The sequence below is a fragment of the Patagioenas fasciata genome, chromosome 8 (assembly GCF_037038585.1).
Source record: "Patagioenas fasciata isolate bPatFas1 chromosome 8, bPatFas1.hap1, whole genome shotgun sequence".
In the NCBI taxonomy this organism is placed as follows: domain Eukaryota; kingdom Metazoa; phylum Chordata; class Aves; order Columbiformes; family Columbidae; genus Patagioenas; species Patagioenas fasciata.
The window spans coordinates 42,566,002-42,586,034 of record NC_092527.1 but is presented as its reverse complement, the minus strand read 5'-3'; the positions used below and the strand labels follow the sequence as shown (position 1 = coordinate 42,586,034).

The following is a 20,033-nucleotide window of genomic DNA, read 5'->3' as shown; positions in this document are numbered from 1 at the left end:
ATCCGCTCCTTCTGCGGGCATTTGGCCTGGGGGTGCCCGGGTAACACCCGTTCCTCTGCTCCACACAGGCTAAAGAAGAGCCAAGAGCCGATGAGTGAGTCCGTGTCCCTCCCCGAGACCACCGACGAAGCCGAGACGGAGGCCGAGTCCGAGACCTCCAACCTGAACATGTGCAGCTCGGTCTGCTCGTCGGGCAGCAGCTAGGCTGCCGAGCGCCAGGGCCGCCGCGCCGAGCACCGCGGGCTGTCCCCCGGCCACCGGGAGCACCGCGGGCTGTCCCCCGGCCACCGGGAGCAACCCCAGCGGCCTTGCAAGCTGTAGCAGCAGAGATAGTTCCTACAGAACTGCGCTCCCGCATCGAACGCATCTCCACTTCGGCACATGGGCTGCCTGGCGTGGGTAAAGACACTTGCTATGCAACTGGTCGGAGGAGACAGATCAACTTCTTTACTTGTTCTTTTTTAGCGTCAGGTTGCTGATCTGCACGTGTTTTTAATGCAGTAAGGTGACAAGAAAAGAAGTTACATCCTTGAGCACTACGAGGGAGACAGGGAACAGGTGTGGCAAGGGAGGAAGGCTGAGCAGGTGGTTTGGATCTTACTTGGGTGTTCTCTGTTTGTGAAGGCTGCTGTAGGGACAGGCAATCCTCGTGTGAGCTGGAGCAGCCCTGGGGCCTCCCGGGGCTGTGGTGGGTGGCACAGGCTCCTGGGAGCCCCGAGCTGCTGGGTCCTGCAGCATAAGGACATCCCAGGTACGTCCTTGTCCTCTCCTCACCTCTCAGAGTTTCTTGCCCGACGTGGGGCAAATAAGTGTCTTTTGTGCACTCCATGAATTCTCCTGGGGCTGGATAATGATCAAACACGTAACCGAGGTGCGGAATGTATTTAGAATACTTTCTTTCTTCATATAGCTGCTGTGAGTGGTGAGGAGCTGTGGAACAACCGGAGCGTTCGGTTGTTTGCCCAGGTTTGGAGGACACAGCTTATCACAGGTCCAGTCTCTACTGGAGGCCAAGTGGGTGGCCTTGCAATGCTGCTTGCTTATGAAAGAGGGGAGTATCTTATTTCACCCTTCCATTTACTTTATTTTTAGTGTAAAGTACTGTATATAGTTTACCAATACCTGTTTTAACTTAACAAGACGGGCGGTCTCCTTAACTTGCTCCAGCTGTGGCTGTTGCCTCTTGTTTCAGAAGCCTTCACTATATTAGTTGCTTAATCTGCTGTGGAGTGGCTTTTGGTTACGGTTGCTAGAAACGAGCCCGGGGTTCTGCTGCGGCTGTTGAGACACGCAGGGGTTTCCTTAGGGCTGCGTTCGGTTCAAACCGTCAGCATCCGTTTGCTGTCAGGCACGAGGAGGCTGCAGGGTTTGCATCCTCACTGTATATTCGTCATGCAAAAATGGATAGATGTTTTTTAGACGACGCGTTTTTCGTTTCCACAAATAAAACAGAGAGGTGTAACTGATCCTAAACAATTTTATATGAAAAATGACACGATGCATTTATTTTCCACAGTTTTATGTGGAAATCAGCACGTGGCTGAAATTGTGCAGAACGAAAATTTCGTGGAAGTCTTTGAGAGGAGCGCTGAGGGGTGCGGGCGCAGCTGGCGCGGGTGCCCGGCCCTCGGCCACCCCCGTGTCCCTGTCCCCAGCCCGCGCAGACCCAGTGTAGTAATAACACTTCAATCTCAAGTCACAAAACCACATCAAGAGCGGCTCCGGTTTGCCTCTGCTCGCCTGCCAGGGCTCAGCTGGGGCAGGGGGCGCAGAATGAGCACCAAAACCACCTGTTCATTCAGGATTTATAGGTTACAGATGATTACTCCACTGGTACCCATAGGGTTTTTTTCAGTAAACTCCATTGCACTATTTATCATCTTTCTGTAAATAACGACTGAAGTTTGGACTGTCAGAATAACAAGGAGCGTAACTTATTTTTTTGACCAAACCATCCTGTCTGTGAGAGATGCAAATAGATCCTATTCGACCAAAAGCTCTCGGGCCGGAAGAAATGTTGGCAGTTTGGTAGGACAGGTCTAATCAGACGTTTTCGTCACTTTCTTGAGGTTGAGGCTGGTGTGCGTAGGGAGGAGCTGGCTCCTGAAGTGGGTGTTCGTCACCCAAACCCTCTCCTTGCTGGTCATTCACGTGCCCTTTTCAGCACTGCTCTTCCTGGGTAGATTGTGCAAAATACCCTCAGCAGCACGTGGCAGGGACCAGGAAGGCTGCAGTGGGGACAGTTGGTGACTGCTCCTTCCCGGGAAGGCTGCAGTGGGGACGGCCGGTGACTGCTCCTTCCCGGGAAGGCTGCAGTGGGGACAGTTGGTGACTGCTCCTTCCCAGGAAGGCTGCAGTGGGCACAGCCGGTGACTGCTCCTTCCCGGGAAGGCTGCAGTGGGGACAGTTGGTGACTGCTCCTTCCCGGGAAGGCTGCAGTGGGCACAGCCGGTGACTGCTCCTTCCCGGGAAGGCTGCAGTGGGGACAGTTGGTGACTGCTCCTTCCCGGGAAGGCTGCAGTGGGCACAGCCGGTGACTGCTCCTTCCCGGGAAGGCTGCAGTGGGGACAGTTGGTGACTGCTCCTTCCCGGGAAGGCTGCAGTGGGGACGGCCGGTGACTGCTCCTTCCCGGGAAGGCTGCAGTGGGGACGGCCGGTGACTGCTCCTTCCCGGGAAGGCTGCAGTGGGGACGGCCGGTGACTGCTCCTTCCCGGGTGGAATGAGCAGGCGCAGGTTCTGGCTGCCAGGGAAGCACCACGGGAGCCCAGGAACGCATCTACACAGGGAAACTGCTCATCCAGAGACCCCCAGGACACAGACCTCCAGGATCACTGTGCTGAGCAGCAGAGATGCTGTGCACACACTATAACTGAGGTACTCGTCATCTATCTTAATTAATGCATGGGCATAACTTCCCCAGGTCCCGCTAAGTTACTGACGCCTGTTTGTGCCTGGTCTGTGAAGATGAAGTTACAAGAAAAGACAGAAAAATAGTAAGAAACAGATTTTGCTTCGTTGTCAGGCTCCCCGTGACGGGTTTCAGTGCGCCGGGTCCTGCTGTGCCGCTGCCATCCGGGCCCTCTTGTGCGTGTCCCCATCGCCGTGTCCCCATCGCCGTGTCCCCGCGGCTGTCCCAGGGCCGGCGGTGCAAAGCTCAGCCCCTTGCGCCGCTCCTGCGGGTGACAGGAGCCCCTGTGCCCCCTGCGTGACGTGCGGTCAGGTTGCTGCTGCGAACCGTGCCCGGTGTCGTCTCTTGTGGCAGAGCCTGGTGCAGCTCCCGGTGTGGGTGTGAGCAAAACTCACGGTGAAGTCGTGAAACACTCCTGGCACCGACCCCCCGGGCAGAGCTTAAAGGAGTCGGTAGCCGCTCTGGTTTACATCTCCACCACAACCACAATACAATAGTTTTCTGTAGATAAATACTTAAATACACGTATTTTTTGTATGACAGATTTATACAGGGTGTGCCATTATTTGCTGTGAAAAGCCTACATTGCCTATAAATTGTTCTCCTTAAACTCCTCGCCATAAGTTTGTTTTCTTACCTCTGTTGTATTATGAAGTTTTGCAAAGTTGCATATTTTTAAGTGTTTCCATTGAATTCCACAGACTTCACTGGGAATTTTGCCTAGAAAACAAATGTCAGATCAGGTCCTGATGTTTCTTCTGTTGCCAGTTTTTTATTACTCTATACCTTGCCAAAAAGAGAATACGAGTAATAAAATAATAGCAAAAAGGCCAATAATAGGCATTTACTTGCCATTGGACAGTGCTGGAATCCTGATGCCTTGGTAGGGTATTTTTTTAAAATATTTCAGTGGAAATATATATAAATATATCTTTGTATTTTATGTTAATACATTCCTGTAATTTTATTGCATGAAAATTTTACCATGTCACAAAATATTTAAGTTATGACACGTTTGTGTTTTTGCAGATACTGCGAGAAGCCATTGCATATGTGGAGTAATAAATGTGTATTTTTAACACTGTCAAGTGTCTGTTGTCATTTCTAGGTTATGGAGCTGTAGGTAAAACCAGTGAGTCTTGCAACAAGTGGATGTTATAATTGCATTTCTTGTTTACGTGGGGCAGACTGGAGCTGTTCGGCACCCTTGTTACCTTGTTGGTGCAGCAGCCGGGACGTGGTGATCCGGGACTTCACAGCCCCGTGGCCAGCGGGGTCAATACGCCAGGTACGTTATTAATTTGCTGGTGATTGCGCGTGCGGTGCCTGGCGAAGCCGGGCGGCAGCTGATGGTTGTGAGAGCGGCGGCCGCAAAACCATCGCAGCGCCCAAAGCTGCAGCCCCAGAGCCGCCGGGAGGGACAAAGCTGCGGGAACGCGGCCGTCGAGTTGCAAACCGGGCATTACAAGGGCAACAGCTGATTCCAGCCTTTCCCCAGTCACTTAGAAGGTGTTTGTAGCTCCCTGGGGAGAGCTGATCTCCGCAGCAGTGGGGCTGAGGGCCCCTTCCATGGTGGCTTTGGGGCGTTGGTGAGGATGAGGAGGGCACGTCCCAGTGCCCAGCGCCTGCCATTGAGCACCCACAATTATGGCACCCCGTGTTTTAGCATTTCACTGCACAACCCTGCATTTTGTATCTTTAACTCGATAAAAATGGCCCTGGGGAACTTTCAGGAGGTCTCTGTTTTTATTCTTTCGTCCCTCATCAGTACTGGGAATTATTTATTACAGCTCTTGGTGCAATGTGCTGGCAGAAAGCACCTACAAAGGCTCTTCCTCGCTCCAGGAGTGGTAAGTGAGCGGGACAAGTGTCTGCAGAGCCCTGCCGGGGGGGGGGGCAGCCCTGTCCCCGCTCCCCCCGTGGCAAGGCTGGCCCAGGGAACGGGGGCACACAGCCCCTTTGTGCCCCGGGCGCTTTCGGTTCCCTCTGTCTTTCCCATACCTTATGTAGGTTCCACTGCCTTCATTTAAAACTACTGAATAGGCATTGATTTTCTTTCTAAGTAGGAAAGTTGTTCTTGCAGGAACAACTAGTAAACCAACAAATTAAATTAAATAATTTTTAAAATTAAATAGAAATTATAAGAACAATATATGATTGATGTAGAAAGTACTACAGGTTATTGCATTAAGCATGAACCACTTCTATTGTTTTGTGAGTTCCAACAAACTTTATTCAGAGCAAGGAAGAGAAAAAGAATGGCGAGCCATCCTGTTAGAGGTACATGCATAGCTTTGTGGCTTAGAGGTTCACCTTTACTGTACATACCTTTAAATAGCATAAACGGGCTATAATAACCTTTATAAAAGAGTCTGTCATATGCAACTGGCCTTCAAATGAGCCTTGTTATTGGTTATAAGACTTACACTCGGTTCCTGAAAAACTGTATAAATAATCTTTAAAAAAGCAAGCCCAACAGAAAGACTGCAGCCCGCTGGGGGACAGAGGGACGTGCTGCGGGGACAGAGGGACGTGCTGCCATCCTGCACAGCCACGCGTGCCCCCGGGTGCAGGGACAGGGCCCAGCGGGGCAGGAGTCTGCTCGGGATGCTGCGAACAGACGAGATGCAACTCACCGTAATAAAACCAGAGTCGGAAACCTTCAGCGGTTAAAAATCCTTCGACTAGAAAGGGCATCACTGCTACTGAAAGGAGCGGATTCCAGCCGAAACGCACCTCGGTGGTGGTGCCGGCCCCGAGCGGGGTGCCCACATGCACAGGGTAAGGGCTTCCCAGGAGCTACGGGGGAAACACAGACGGGGACACGGGGACGGGAGCGCTACCTCTCGGGGTTGCTCTAGTGTCTACCTATGAGAAGAAGGGGCTGGGGCAGCCGACAGACGCTCGGTTTCACCCCGAGCTGTAAGGTGACCCTGTCCCCTTCCCGGCCGGAGCAGCGCCCGCAGGGTGCCGGGCGCGGGGGTGCGGGGGCGCGGGGCCGTCAGGACAGCGAGGTGATGTTGGAGCGCCCGCCCGGGGGGGCCATGATCTTCTGAGCCGTGCGCCTGGCGATGTGGTCGTCGGCCTGCGAGCCTGCGGAGACACCGGCGTTGGCACCGCGGGGGCCCCACGCTTCACACGCGCATTTTAAAGTGTGCCCTTTCTGGGAAAAACCAGTGTTTTCCATAGGTTGTTTCGGACACTGCATCATTATCACAGCACGGTTCAAAGTGGCTTTGCCTGAATATCTTGCTATTCTATTGCGCCTTTCTGAAAAGCATTGTAAGTGGCTTTCCTGTAATTACACAGTTTCTATATAATAAAATGTGGGACCTTGTACATTTGTTCAAACCCCCAGCCTCCTCCTCCTCCACACCCGGAGCCACCTCGCAGCCCCCACCGGGCCCTGTGCTACACGTCCATCAATGCTCATACACATTTCTGGAACACATCGAGAGATTTCTGTGCTGCATTTCGTCCCTGGGCTGCAGCAACAGTGAGCATTGCTGTTTACTGAGCACAACCCAAGTCTCTGTTCCTCAGCTTCACCCCGCTTTGTGACAGCCATGCAAACCGGGCACCCACCACCCGCAGCCCCCCTTAACTTTCGGAGAGCCCCCGGACCTACCGGACAAGCTGAAGCCGGACTGATGGAGGTTGCGCACGGGAGCGGCGGGGGCTTTGCTGGCGCAGGGCGCGATGCGGGAGGCCGGCGCGGCCACGGCTTTGGCGCTGGCCAGGACCTCGTGCACCGGGCCGTCGTACAGCCCGCGGGGGACGCCGTGCACCTCGGCCAGCTGCGGAACGCACGGGTGTCAGCGCGGCTGCACCGGGACGGAGCCCCCGCGGGGCGGCCCCTCTGCGTCCCCGCTGCGGGCGCCCAGCGGCTCTGCCCACCCTGCACACCGCGCGTGGGACGCAGGGACGGCAGAGCTGGGCAGAAGCTTTTGATGTGCTTGAGCGGCTTTATCTCCCCCAAACCAGCTGGGCCAGTGCACTGAAGGATTTCTCTATCTTACTGCATTTCCAGTAACCACCAAACGCGACATCCAGCGCCCCCCGACAGACGCAGAGCAGGCACTGGTAACACTATAGCATGAACCTTCCCAGTTCAGGCAGGACAGGACTCCCTCCCTTCTACCTCAATGCAAATCAAACAAAACCAGGTTTCCTAGAAGTCATGTTTTTGCTTTATAACTTTATAATAGGCAAACAGTACTAATAATGGTAGCATTACCAGCTGTAATGCTAAAATACGCATTACTGATTGAAGTGCCGAGCCACACACCAAAGCAATACATGACAACATTACAAATCTCCAAGGCCTAAGAAGAAATAATATTAATATTATTGGTCCTGTTGCCTATTCCATCAGGAAGCTTACTACAACAGTGACTGCAATGCAGTAATGCAGAGAGATTGCAAGAGAAATACAGGATTATTGCACATGAAATTCTCCTTACCCTGTTTCTTGCCTTTATCCTTTTATAAACAAAATCAGGGAACGTCTTTCTGGGAATGAAGCGACCCGAGCCCTGGGTGACACACAGGTTTCCATCTTCAAGAACAACTTTCCCCTGACTTATGACCACGGTAGGACCCCCATGACACTCCGTGCCTTCAAATATGTTGTATTCCACGTTCTGGAAATACACAAAACCAAAACAGATATTCAATACAGTTAGGATTTAAGAAGAGCAGGTGACAGCCCAGCCGACTGCACGCAAACCCCACTTTTGTACATCGCTCCTCGTGCACAATCAGGTGTACTCCACTAACCCTTCGTATTTCAAATAGTAAGGTGCTTCTGACTGATGAACTAAAGCGAACGGAATGGAGAAAGCGGATCCTCAGACTGGGCCTGGCCCGGCAGCGCCGCAGCAGTCCCGGGCCAACCCGGCTGCTCCTGCGCACCGGCACCCGCCCTGCCCGGCCCCTCGGGGCACACGTTCCCATGGCTCCCACGTCACTGCAAGGCTCCCACCGAAACGGGTACGGGGCGCAGGGCTGGCGCGTGGGAGATGCAGCATCCCAGCACTGTCTGCAAATGCTCCCATTACCATCACTAACGAGTCTTCTAAACAACAAAGTTCACACCGAAAAAAATGCAGCATTATAAAAAAGCAAAAGTTAGTTAATTTCCCGGATCAAAAGAAAACCTGTTGCTGTTTATTTTTTTAAAGAAAACACTTGAATACTTCAATCAGAGTGGGAATTTTCTTCAATAAAAACCATTTTGGTGAAAAAAAAACACCCGGGTCAAAATGTTTCCCCATGAACTCCAATCAGCGCTATCACCAGCGTCCCCCACTGGTACTTTAAACTGTATTAGTAGCTTAATACATAGAACAAGTTCAGCACTGACACTGTTCTAGTCGCCAGCAAATATATTAAGATTTCTGTACTGGATGCAGTGTCTCAGAGCAGTCACTGCTACTCAGTTACGGTTCTACCTTTTACAGTAACAAAAAGATATTTTCATTGTATTTTTAAAAGCAAATGCAAGGCCCTTCATCCCTTCACCCACACCAACAGCCCTCCCTTGCTGAACGAGCTGAGCTCTCTGATCTGACTACATGGCTTTCCTACTCTCTTCCGACCCAAAAGCCAGCTCAAGAAAGCAGTTTTTAAAGCACTTCACCGAATGGTGGGTTTTTGCTGAGATGATTTTCGTAGCCTTGGGGTTCCACACGACCAGGTCGGCGTCGGCGCCCACGGCCACGCGTCCCTTCCTGGGGTAGCAGTTGAAGATCTTGGCAGCGTTGGTGCTGGTCACCGCTACAAAATCGTTCTCATCCATCTTCCCAGGGACCTGTGAGCAGACGGACAGAGGGACGGTCACCAGTTCGCGTCCCAGTCCCAGCAGCAGCCCCGTCCCCGCTCCCCCCAGCGGGAACAAGGCACTGGGACAAGAAATCACAGGGTCCAACCACAGGACCGCGCGGGGTGAGGATCCTCGCTGCGGCAGGTCTAGGGACATGGGGGACGGCTGAGCCTTGTCTCTGTGGGCTAAATAGTACAGCAGAGGTTTTTAGTTTCCCTGGACTCTGTGACATTTAAGGTCTCTGAAAAACAAGCCCTTCACTGGTAGGTCCCAACTCCCTGTACAGGCATCTCATGTTCACTAAAGATGGTTAAGGACATTTCAATGAAGAAGGACAACAAATGAACATAAATAGTGCTATTTATATTTATCATCTTAAGACAAATTCAGTTTATCTTTGACAAAGCCTAGCTAGGACAGAGACTCCAGGGTGGCTTGGTTGCCACCTGGCAGCCCACCCAGCAACGTCTGCTCCGCAGATGCAGATGGGAGCCCCGGGGATGCTCCCGGGACGGGGATGCAGGTGGGAGGCCCGGGGATGCAGGTGGGAGGCCCGGGGAGGTTCCCAGGACAGGGACGCAGGCGGGAGCCCCGGGGATGCCCCTGGGACGGGGACGCAGGCGGGAGCCCCAGGGTTGGTTCAGGGCAGGCAGGGCACAGCCTGGGCAGGGACACAGGACTCGTTCCAGACGCTCCTGTTCTGAAGCTCTGCCCAGCAGACACGGGGGTGCCACAGGAACCCGTCCCCACCGGTGGGCCTGGGGCAACCATGCAGCTGGCAAGCATGGCCATGGCCACAGTCACCTAGGGAGATTCCCTGTCCCCACCACCAGCCCTGGCCTCCTGTGAGCACCAGGGAAGAGGAATAGCGCATCTCACCCTTCGGGAAATTCATCAGAGAGTCTTTCTCTGTGACTGCAAGCAGAAGTGGGGCGGATGATCGCTGCAGAAGCCTTTGAAGACACTCCAAAGGCATTTGGGTGTCACACTGTCTCGCATTAGCACGCTCCTCTGAAGCAGCAGTCTAGACAGTCACACCTCCGGGCTCGTTTGACTTAACGAGGACGCTGACATCACCCGGCACAAGCACCGCGCACGCGTCCCTGCGCCCACCCCAGCTCCGCGAGGCCCCGGCGGCGCTCGGCACCCACCACGCACTGCTCCCAGACGACGGCCATGCGCTCCTCGATGCCGTTGGTGCCCTCGGGGATGAGGGTGAAGTTGTCCTTCCCCACGGCCTTCTGCGCCGTGCTGAAGGTGCAGTGAGCGCTGCCCGCGACCTGCAGGTCCCCGCTGGGCACAGCACAGCAGGGTCAGAGGGGGACCCGCGGGGACACCAGCACCCCCAGCACCCACCCTGGCAGCCGCGTCCGGCACCGATGGGCTGTCCTGCCTGCTCCGTCCGCTCGGCACAGACGGTTCCACCAGCAAAGGCAGGCGGCTCACATCCCTGCATCCCCAGGGAAGGCAAGAGACAACTTTTACAGGTGCTTGGAGGCATCTCTACAGATTTATACAGGAATTAAGCACTGGAATCAACTGAGAGATGTAAACAGCAGCCTCTTGAGCACTCTTCTCTCCAAAGCTGGCCATTACTTTTACTATTTAACCCAACATTTCAATCCTAGAATCACAGAATACCAGGCTGGAAGGGAGCACAAGGAATCTTTGTTACCTTCCTTTTGAATCTGAGATTATTTTAGGAAATGGTTCTCCAGCCAAGGTTCTTTGAAAGCAAGGATGTGGTTAAATAAAACAAGACCCTGGATAAACCCAAGCGTTATACAGTATCGTATATCACAGTTCAAGAGCCAGACGCACACCGGCAGGCAGGTGTGTGCCCGCTGAGCTGGGGAGCACGCGTCCCCACTGACGGCAAAGCTGTGCAGACTGACCTATGTCTGTACTTTATTGCTTCCTTTAAGAAAATACTAAATGTCTTGAGATATCTTTATATACTATCTAAGATATACTAACACGAAACACTCCTCTTGTTAACAACTGTCTATCCTTCTGAGAAAAAAAATATCACATTTCAGGGAATGCTAAGAAATGTTTATTTCTTCTTTAAACTATATATCACTGCTTTTTTTCTCTAGCAGTTATCTGGATCTATAAACACCTCTCATCCCATTCAGAAAGTTCTTCCTGCGTGACTTCTGGCCCCGACTTTTCTAACGCCACCCCACGCCTGCTCAGCGGCGCTGTGGCCGCAGGCGGCACCGGAAGGGACACGGGGTCCCACGGCCGGACTCACCAGGCGAGCAGGGAGGCGAGGTGCTCGGGCGTGCTGGGGTCCGGGCTGAGCGGGGGGGACGTGACGAAGGCGGCGGCTTTGGCCCAGTTCTTGCTCCAGTAGTGCGAGCCGTCGGTGCCCAGGCTGGCGGTGATGGGCTCCCCGTACACAACCGTGCCTGTGGAGCAAGGGGTTAATGAGCGCCAACGAGCCTCTTCACACACCGCAGACAAACGCTGCGAGGGCTTCACTGATCTGCAGCCGTCTCGGTATTTCAGCTTTTAAAAGTCACATTAATCCCTCAGATTATCTCATACGACTGGAAAACACTGTCAAAACAAATCCTGAATCTGTCTGTTTTCTCCCTAGACCAAACATAGGTTTGTACGTGCAAACCAGCAGGCCTGCCCTGAACCCCACAGCGTGTCCTGCTGGGCAGGGGGCTGTGCGTCCCTGCCCCGAGCCCCACAGCGTGTCCTGCTGGGCAGGGGGCTGTGCGCCCCTGCCCCGAGCCCCACAGCGTGTCCTGCTGGGCAGGGGGCTGTGCGCCCCTGCCCCGAGCCCCACAGCGTGTCCTGCTGGGCAGGGGGCTGTGCGCCCCTGCCCCGAGCCCCACAGCGTGTCCTGCTGGGCAGGGGGCTGTGCGCCCCTGCCCCGAGCCCCACAGCGTGTCCTGCTGGGCAGGGGGCTGTGCGTCCCTGCCCCGAGCCCCACAGCGTGTCCTGCTGGGCAGGGGGCTGTGCGTCCCTGCCCCGAGCCCCACAGCGTGTCCTGCTGGGCAGGGGGCTGTGCGTCCCTGCCCTGAGCCCCACAGCGTGTCCTGCTGGGCAGGGGGCTGTGTGTCCCTGTCCCGAGCCCCACAGCATGTCCTGCTGGGCAGGGGGCTGTGTGTCCCTGTCCTGAGCCCCACAGCATGTCCTGCTGGGCAGGGGGCTGTGTGTCCCTGTCCTGCTCTGCTTCCCATGCAGCTCCCAGCTCTTCCCACTCACCCCCACGTCCATTTGGAGCTTGCTCCAGATTCATTTTTTATTTAGTTCATGACAAGTGATTGCAACTGAATTATTTCCTTCTTTCAGCTGCATCTGCTGAGGTTCAGGTGTCAAAGTTTCAAGCACATCTCCTCAAATCTTCCCAGCTCAGAGCAATTAGCTCTGGCACACTCGAGGAAAAGCCAACACCAAGTTTTAGCGCCCTTGAAATGCGAGAGAACCTGGCTGATAACAAGTTCTTAAACCTCGCAGCTAGAACGATATTCTTGGACATATTTAAACAGGCTCACTTAGTGTGCAAATATGAAACGCTTTACCTTTTCTCTTCGCTTGAGCTATGACATCCGCCGCGCCTTTGCTCATGACCTTGGTGATGTACAGGGGGCAGTTGGCCTGTTTGGCGATGGTGATGGCCCGGTACACGGCCTCCGCCTCCACCTGCGACACAGCGACCGCGGCACAGACGGCTCAGGGCTCCTGTGCCGCAGCCGAGCCCGGGCACTGCCCAGGGACGGGGCCGTTACCTCCTCGGGGCGGCTGAGGACGTGTCCCTCCGGCCCGCTGATCCCCAGCTCCAGCAGCCTCTTCTGCTCCTGGGTGGATGGAGATGAACAAAAGAGCAGTCAGTGGTACCCACAGCCTGTCTGCAGCACTGCGGGGACAAAACAGCTTTTCAGAGGCACCTGAGGGACGATGGAAACGCAGGAAACCTGTGGCACTCCAGAAGGCACTGCAGCAGACCCGCCCCGTGTGGGGACACCTTTCTGGGCTGGGCACTGCTGTGTCCCAGTGGCACCTCTGGACCCTCCCCACTCTGCACCTCCATCACTGCACTCCCGTTGCCGCATCCTCCGAGTTTACCCCGGGGCTCGAGTGCCAACACGCGGGCAGCTTAAAGACAAACTTCTGAGGATGCTGAGCTCCCTGGAATCACGTTGATTTTCACAGCCAGCTGGAGAAAAGGTTTCTCAGGTAAAACCCGGGCAGGCGGGAATTAGCCTCTGTCCTGTTTGTCCCAATAAGCCCATTTGCAGGATTGGGATTTTGCTTTCATCTTAAACTCTCCTCCCACACCACTTAACACTTGTGTGACCATAAACTAAAAGGAACTGCAAGTCTAGTTCTGCCTCGTGTCACCTGTTTGCACTATGCACCCAAGATCTTAATTTCTAAAGGTAAAAAAAGAAAAACAATGCACATGAGCATAATTAGATACACGGAAGAGATTCTTCCCCCTGAGGGTGGTGAAAGCCTGGCCCAGGTACCCAGAGTGGTGGATCCATCCCTGGGACATCCCAGGCCAGGCTGGACGGGGCTCTGAGCAACCTGAGCTGGTGAAGATGTCCCTGTCATGGCAGGGGGGGCTGGGGAGCTGGGGAGGTCCCTCCAACCCAAACCAGCTGTGATTCTGTGATCTGTTAAAGTCAGCACGTGGCCTTAAATCAAAATACTCCACTCACCCTTTAACTTCAGCGAAAACAAATCCCGTACCTCATCGATGATGTCTCCGTTTTCAGCATGCACTTGGGCAATGGCCCCCAGGTCTCGAATAATGCAGAATATTTCATACATCTGCCAAGAGACAGCGGGGTGCCCAACGTCAGGGAGTCAGAGCCGGGCCCAGCGTGGGGGCGTGAGGGTCGCCGGGCGCCGGCTGCACTACCTGCGCATCGCTGCACTGGAGTCTGTCCTTGTAGGCCATAAAAACCAGGAACGAGTTCACGCCTTGAGGAAAGAAAATCAAACGTGCATTTATTGTCCCAGCTGAGAGCTCAGAGACACGGCACGGGCCGAGCGGGGGCGCTCAGAGCAGGGGAGTGCAGGCTGGGCTGAGATGGAAAGCAAAGCAAGGGGCTGGAATGGGAACTGACCCCACCAGAGCTGAACCCCAAAGCTCGGGAGCCATGACAGACAATACACCCCGGCTTTGGATGTACCTGAACCAAAGAACCCCAACCCACTGCCCATCTCTGCTTTGAGGTCCTCTCTGTAACTTGGTCTGAACACAGTCTGAGTGTTCCCTCCAGTGGTGGGTACAATCTATGGTTTATCCTCAGTTTCCTTCTGGTAACAGAACTTGAATTAGTGCATTAGTGCTAAGACTGCATTACAGCAAAAGATGAGACTAATATTAGAGCACTGTTATTTAGTGCCTTGCTATTTAGCTAGAGAAAGAGATGGGCGGTACTGTGCATAGGGCGCTGCACACAATCCCCACTTCTATCATTTCTGTCTAACACAGAGGATGATTCATGAAGCACTGAGTCAAAGCCAGGGAATTGCTACTGTATTTTATACGGATAGAGGCGACAACTAATCCCAAACTACAATCAAATTACAAATAAACTGTATTTTATGGGAATGTACATATGAAAAATACCTGCTATAAGCTTGGAACGGCTGCATCACTTCAGCCACTCTGCATTTTAATAGGAAATTCACTGCAAATTTCTATGTTAATTGACCAATTAAGCCCTTGCTTGCAAGGCTGCAAATTACACTAAAGTCGTTTAGTTCTGCATTAGCATATCTGAGAGCAAAATGTAGTTCCAAACATGGAAATAAGTATTAGTGAAATGCAAGAATTCCTGGCTCATGGGCTGCTTTCCCGTAAGCCGCGTCCAGCGGACACCTCAGCATGGGCAGGAATTACAGGCACAAACGGAGTCACTGTGGAAAGCCTAAAGCTCAGTTCTATTCTACAAGCCCCATCTTGAACGTTTTTAGTTAAATACATTTCTGTAGAGCAGGCAGCCTGAATCAGGGTGCTGATACCATTCCTTCAGCTTCCAGAAGGGATTTCCATGTACACCGTGCAAAGGTGAGAGCACACGAACAGGACATCATACACACAAAGAAATTTAACTCACGGATGCTTATAAAACATAAGGTGCGAGGAGGTGGAAAACCCAGCGTTCTTCCCCAAGAGAAGCAAACACACAAGCGGAGGCAGGTGAACGAGTCTGCCAGCACTGTGTTTTCTGCCTTTAAAAAACAAGTCGCTTTCTTTTTTTCGCAAATCCTTCTAGTTTTTGTGATAATGGCTTATGTGAAATCAGAGAGGCAAAGGATGGATGTCCACCCCTCGATAGCAAGGAGCACAGTGCCCCATGCACCCCGTTTACACGGGGTGGGAGGAACACAGCAGCAACAACCACCACAGCCCCCCCTGCATGACCTGCTCGTGTGCATCTGCCCAAATAACCATGGAGCTGCTTAAACACCCGGAGGGGTTCAACAGCTGTACAGATGAGGTTCTTAGGGACATGGGCTAGCGCCAGAGCTAGGTTATGGTTGATGGTCTTGAGGGTCTCCTCCAACCAAAATGATTCAATGAGTCAATGGTGGGGGTGTCAGCAAAGCCCCCTCCTGCGCTTACCCTTGTCCTTGACCAGGGCCTCCATCTCCTCGCGCAGGCCGTCGTGCCAGCGCGGCACGTCGAGGTGCAGCGCGTAGTCGCAGCAGGCCTGCCCGTCGGCGCGGCCGCGCCACTGCTCGTAGGCGCCCAGCAGACTGGAACCGGCGTCCGCGCACACGTGCTCAACTGGGGAGAGGAGAGGAGAGGAGAGACCGGCCCGCGTCAGCACGGGGACAGGGACGCCCGGGGAACGGAGACAGCTTAGTGCTAACGCATCTCTATAGCCTTGGTTAAAGATGAAGAGTAATACATTTCCCACACAAACTGAAACAAATGATGTCCAAGCTGCAGCTGCTATTATCCCTTTTTTCACCCAGCACAGCCTGCAAGAGCCTGGTGCCCAAGGCGCGTCCTCGCACGCTTTTGCATTCTCCAGGGGCAGCCACCCCCAGCCACGGGCTCCTGCACCTCCCGTTCCACAGCAGCAGCGCCTGCTGGCACTGACCCTTCAGCCACGAACCACAGGGGGCCACAACAAAACCAGAAATCACAATTACTTCAACACAAAAACAGAACCCGTGCTCACAAATACCAAAAAACCCTGACAAAAACATACTTGCCAAGCTATTAAAAATATATTAAAAGGTGTTTTAAGTTTTCCTCTATTTTATTCTCTTACAAGGTGAAGCAGGAGCAACTATGTATTTTTAAGATGTGTGTAGCAATGGAAGGAGGTTCTGAAAGGCACATAATGCATTCTGGTTAGCAGCACTTGGATTTCTATGGGAAAAAGTAACATTGCTATGAGGGTGAATAATCTCTGCAAGGATAAATGGCCCCATGTATTTTGCTAAACAAGGTTCTACTCAGAAGTCCGTTGGAATGCTGCTCCGTCTTACTGATCATGGTGGTGCCTCCCGCCAGGGCGGCTCTGGTGCCGTGGTAGAAGTCGTCGGCCGGGGTCAGCCCCAGCACGGGCATCTGCAGCCTGGTGTGCACGTCTATGCCCCCCGGCATCACCAGCTGCCCGTACGCATTGATCGTCTTCGCGCCATCGGGAACAATCAGGTTTTCTCCAATTTGTCTGAAAACGATATTAATATCTCCTGCTAATCGGCAACAACTTTCAAGCAAAGATGCAAAAACAACTCCTAAGAACCACTCATGGGCACCTGGCACCGCCGGCACTGCCCAGGCTGCTCCAGTACTGGGGTCGGGGTCCCACCCCGCGGGTCCCACCATCCCACCCTCCTGGGTCCCGCGCTCGCAGCGGCTGGGGACGCCCCGGCCGCCGTTGCAGGGACCCTGCTCAGGATGGAGCAGCTGCGCTCTCAGCCCTTCGCAAGCCTTTCCAGCCACAAGAGCACGCCAACGGAGTTCCATCTTGACACCATTCTAAAGAGCTGCCCTTGTTTATCAGAAAGGGAACATATTTCCGAGAGAAAAATGACAGAAAGGAACCTTGTTCACATTCCATGGCACTGGATCATGCTTGAAAACTACATTATACAATATACATTTTTAACTTACTTTATTAAACCGTCTTCCACATAGATGTCTGCATAAAATGACTGATCATCGTTGACAATTTTTCCTCCTTTGATTAGAAGCTGGTCACTCTAATGGAAAAAAACCCACACTTTTAAAAAATACTACTTTATTTAGATGTTACTTTACTCATTCTGAGCTTTCATTAATCCCAGGACTTAATATTTGCCCTTCAATCATACAAGTTTAGTTGAATACCCAGACCATTTCACACCAAAGCCCACCTGCATTTTGCAAAGGAAATGACACAAAACCGTCCCAGGAGAGGAGCACAGATGTGCTCTGAGGTGCGGTACCAGCCTCGGGGTGTCCGGGCAGCCCCACAGCTCCGGGTTCCAGCGCGACCCCGCGTCCGAGGTGCGAGCTGCGCATCCCCGAGCGGGGCGGGCACAGGGACACGTGCTCCAGCCCCCGCTGCTCCGCACCTGCCCCCCCAGGCCACCACCAGCTCCCTCGGAGCAGGTTCAGGGCCTGACCCAAGCTCTCAGCAGGTTTGCAAGCTCAGCATCCTGCGGCTCAGCCTCGTTCCTGCCTCCTCCATCAGCTCCGGTTACTGAGACTTCTAAGTGCATCTTATTAACCTGGTAATTTATCGACGTTCGGTAGTTTTCACAGCCTTGTGAAAAAAGATAAAGCCTCAAGGACTTTCCTCACTTCAAAGCAAGACAGTGGCACAGTTGTCAGATCTGCAGAATCTCTAACAAGAAAAATTAGAGAGCAGTGGCATTTATGTAAATGTGGAACCTAATTTAGAGGATGCCTTTCCTGCTCTCCAGTTAGTGCTAGAAAAAACATCACCAAGGCCAAAATGGACAACACAAAGAGCACGGCCTCAGCACAACAACAAGCGATGGATGCAGGAGCACGTGGAGATGACTTGCAACACAGCGATGTGTGCTGGTGCAAAACAGCCTGGAAATCATTTCAGTCTCTTGTTTTAAAGAGTATCACCAGCAGATAAAAAAAAAAAAAAAAAAGAATTGCATTGTGTTTTTTAAACTCTCCAGGATTTTATTGCGTCTTTATTGTTTTCCCTTGTCCCACAAAATCAATCAAAAGAAGCCTCAGTGCTGGCTGCCCCACGGGAGAGCCCTACGGCCCCTCCCCTTGCGGGGCCCACGCTCACCCCATCCTCATCCTCATCCTCACCCTCATCCCAGCCCAGCTGTGCCGCCCCAGCCCCACACGCCCCGGATCCGCTCCCGCACGGTAACGCAGCTCGGCCCCGGCAGCACCGGGATGTTTTCAAGGGAACTCAGTCGTGAGCCAGCAAATCCAGGGAAAACAAGCACCGCCGTCTAGAGGTTTTCCCGACTGCTGCTGAGAAGCCCTGGCACCAGGAGCGGGGAATCCCCTCCCACGCTCGCTGCTCCCGACCGGCAGCGCCGGGGCCGGCAGAGCCGCTCCGCCCGCCTCGCCCCGGCGGCCCCGGGCGCTGCCATCGGTACCGACCGCGCTCCGCGGCGGCCAGGTGCCGGGCAGGGAACAAGGCAGCGGATGCTTCCCCGCGCCCCCAAGCCCATTCCGCGAAAAAAGCGGTTCCGAAACACGTTTTCCGCCCCAGCGCCCAAAGGAAAGTTGGGGAGGCGGCGGGGCAGCCCCGCAGCCGCGGTGAGGGTCCCGCCGGCCTTTGTCCTCGCAGCCGGGCGGGCTTTGTCGGCGGGACCCCGGCTGCGCCCCAGCCAGCGGCAGACAAAGCGCCGGGGCCGCCGGGCTCGGGCCGCGGCCAACAAAGGGAGCGGCGGAGCCCGCGGCGGGGCTGCCCCGCCGCACCCCCTGCCCGGGCGGGCCGGCTGCTCCGGCCGCGCTGACCAACGGGACCGCCGTGCTCCCGAAATCCATCAGCGGACACAAGCACAGCGGCTCTCCCGAGCGCCTCGCTCCATCACCCCCGGCCGGGACGGCCCCGCAAAACCCCGGCCCCGCCGGACCGGCACCGGGTCAGGTCAGGCCGGGCTTGCAGCCCCCGCGCCGCGAAGGGAGCCCCTCACCGTGCTGCGGGGGACGCTCTTCTTGCCCTGGTGCGACATGTTCCCGCCGCGCTCCGCCCGTGTCTGCGGTGTGTTTGTGTCTGCACGTCCCTGCGTGCGTGCGCGCCCCCCGCCCGCTCCCCCCGCCGGCCCGGGGCCGCGCTCCCGGCGCTGAGACAAAGCCGGCCCGGGGGAAAAGGAGCGGAGCGGAGCCCCCGGGATCGGTCCCGCAGCCTCAACGGCCCCGCGGGACCAGCGGCGGGACGGGCTGCGCAGCCCCTGCCCGGTTCCGCTGCCGCCAGGAGCAGCCCTACAGCCGCGGGCAGGGACCGGTAAAAGTTGTGAGTTCGGAATGAGACGTGGCCGCTCACCGACCCTTCGGATCGTCCCTGCAAGCAGCCGCTCCACCGGACTGTTCCCGGCTCCCTTCCCCGCGCGGGGCTCTGTCCGGCGGGGCTGCGACGGGTCGGGGCCGGGAAAGGTGTCAGCCAGGACGGCTCCGCGCTCCCCCCGGGGCTCCACAAACCGTGGGCGGAGAAGGGGCGAGGGCTCATCCCTGGGGAGCTCAGGGCACCAGGCCGGGGCTGCCGGCTGCCTCCTGCCTGCCCCAGGCCGGCCCGGCAGGCGGGAGGGCGGGGAAGGGACGCAAGGAGGCGGCTCCGCCGCGCCTTACCTGCGGACAGCCGGCCGGCAGCTCTCCTGGGGCCGGCGCGGCGGGGCCGGGGTCGGGGGCGCGGCGAGGGCCGCCGGAGGAGGTCCCGGGGCTGGGGGCGCCGAGCGAGGCGAAGTTCAGCGTCTTGTTGTCGAAGGCGTCCTCCACGCTGCAGAACATCCCGCCGCGCTTCTGCCGCGGCCGCGGGCTGCCCGCGCCCAGCCCCGCGAAGCAGGCGGGCAGCGGCTGCTCCCGCTGCCCCGACATGGGGGAGCCCCTGCCAGCGGCCGCCCCGCCGCTCCCCCGGTGCCGGCACCGCTGCGCTCCCGCAGCCGCCTCGCCCTGGGGAAAAGAGCAAAGCGCGTTAAGAGCCGCGCAGGGACCGGCCGCCGCCCCCCGCCCCGCCCGGCCGCCCCTGCCCATCCACCCGTGTGCGGCCGCCGGCGGTTTGCACGGCGGGTTGCACCGCGGTTGCACAGCGTTTCGCACAGCGTTTCGCACAGCGTTTCGCACAGCGTTTCGCACAGCGGGTTGCACAGAGGGTTTC

At 55.4% G+C, this 20,033-nt stretch overlaps 2 protein-coding genes across 5 annotated transcripts in view; one reads left to right on the top strand and one right to left on the bottom strand.

Annotated features, from left to right (window-relative positions):
• STK32C (serine/threonine kinase 32C) overlaps positions 1–3,993 on the top strand; it is a 75,396-nt gene extending 71,403 nt beyond the window's left edge. For both annotated transcript variants that reach the window (XM_065843923.2, XM_065843922.2), the window contains one exon: positions 69–3,993. In XM_065843923.2, the coding sequence (XP_065699995.1) occupies positions 69–204 (136 nt within the window). In that variant the 3' untranslated portion in view covers positions 205–3,993. The remainder of the gene's footprint in view (positions 1–68) is intronic.
• A 1,124-nt stretch (positions 3,994–5,117) lies between these two features.
• DPYSL4 (dihydropyrimidinase like 4) lies at positions 5,118–19,813 on the bottom strand. Of its 3 annotated transcripts, none has more exons than XM_071812280.1 (14): positions 19,508–19,812; positions 16,847–16,935; positions 16,216–16,400; positions 15,338–15,502; positions 13,622–13,683; positions 13,450–13,530; positions 12,483–12,551; positions 12,276–12,396; positions 10,991–11,147; positions 9,885–10,026; positions 8,551–8,721; positions 7,373–7,552; positions 6,538–6,706; positions 5,118–6,002 (listed from the first exon to the last, which is right to left on the bottom strand). In XM_071812280.1, exons 1-14 carry the CDS (start codon positions 19,751–19,753, stop codon positions 5,911–5,913), a joined length of 1,929 nt encoding a protein of 642 aa, XP_071668381.1. In that variant the 5' UTR covers positions 19,754–19,812; the 3' UTR covers positions 5,118–5,910. The 3 variants fall into 3 exon arrangements, with proteins under 3 accessions (XP_071668381.1, XP_065699334.1, XP_071668382.1); XM_065843262.2 differs by lacking the exon at positions 19,508–19,812 and adding an exon at positions 18,856–18,975; XM_071812281.1 differs by having other exon boundaries at positions 5,996–6,072; positions 19,508–19,813.
• Between the last annotated feature and the right edge of the window lie 220 nt (positions 19,814–20,033).

Coding starts and splice junctions, on each gene's coding strand:
- DPYSL4 (XM_071812280.1), bottom strand. CDS start 19,753: ATGTCGGGGCAGCGGGAGCAGCCGCTGCCCGCCTGCTTCGCGGGGCTG. Junction 12,552..13,449: donor ACGGAGACATCATCGATGAG/GTACGGGATTTG, acceptor CCATCCACCCAG/GAGCAGAAGAGGCTGCTGGA. Junction 6,003..6,537: donor GTCCGGCTTCAGCTTGTCCG/GTAGGTCCGGGG, acceptor GTGTCTCCGCAG/GCTCGCAGGCCGACGACCAC.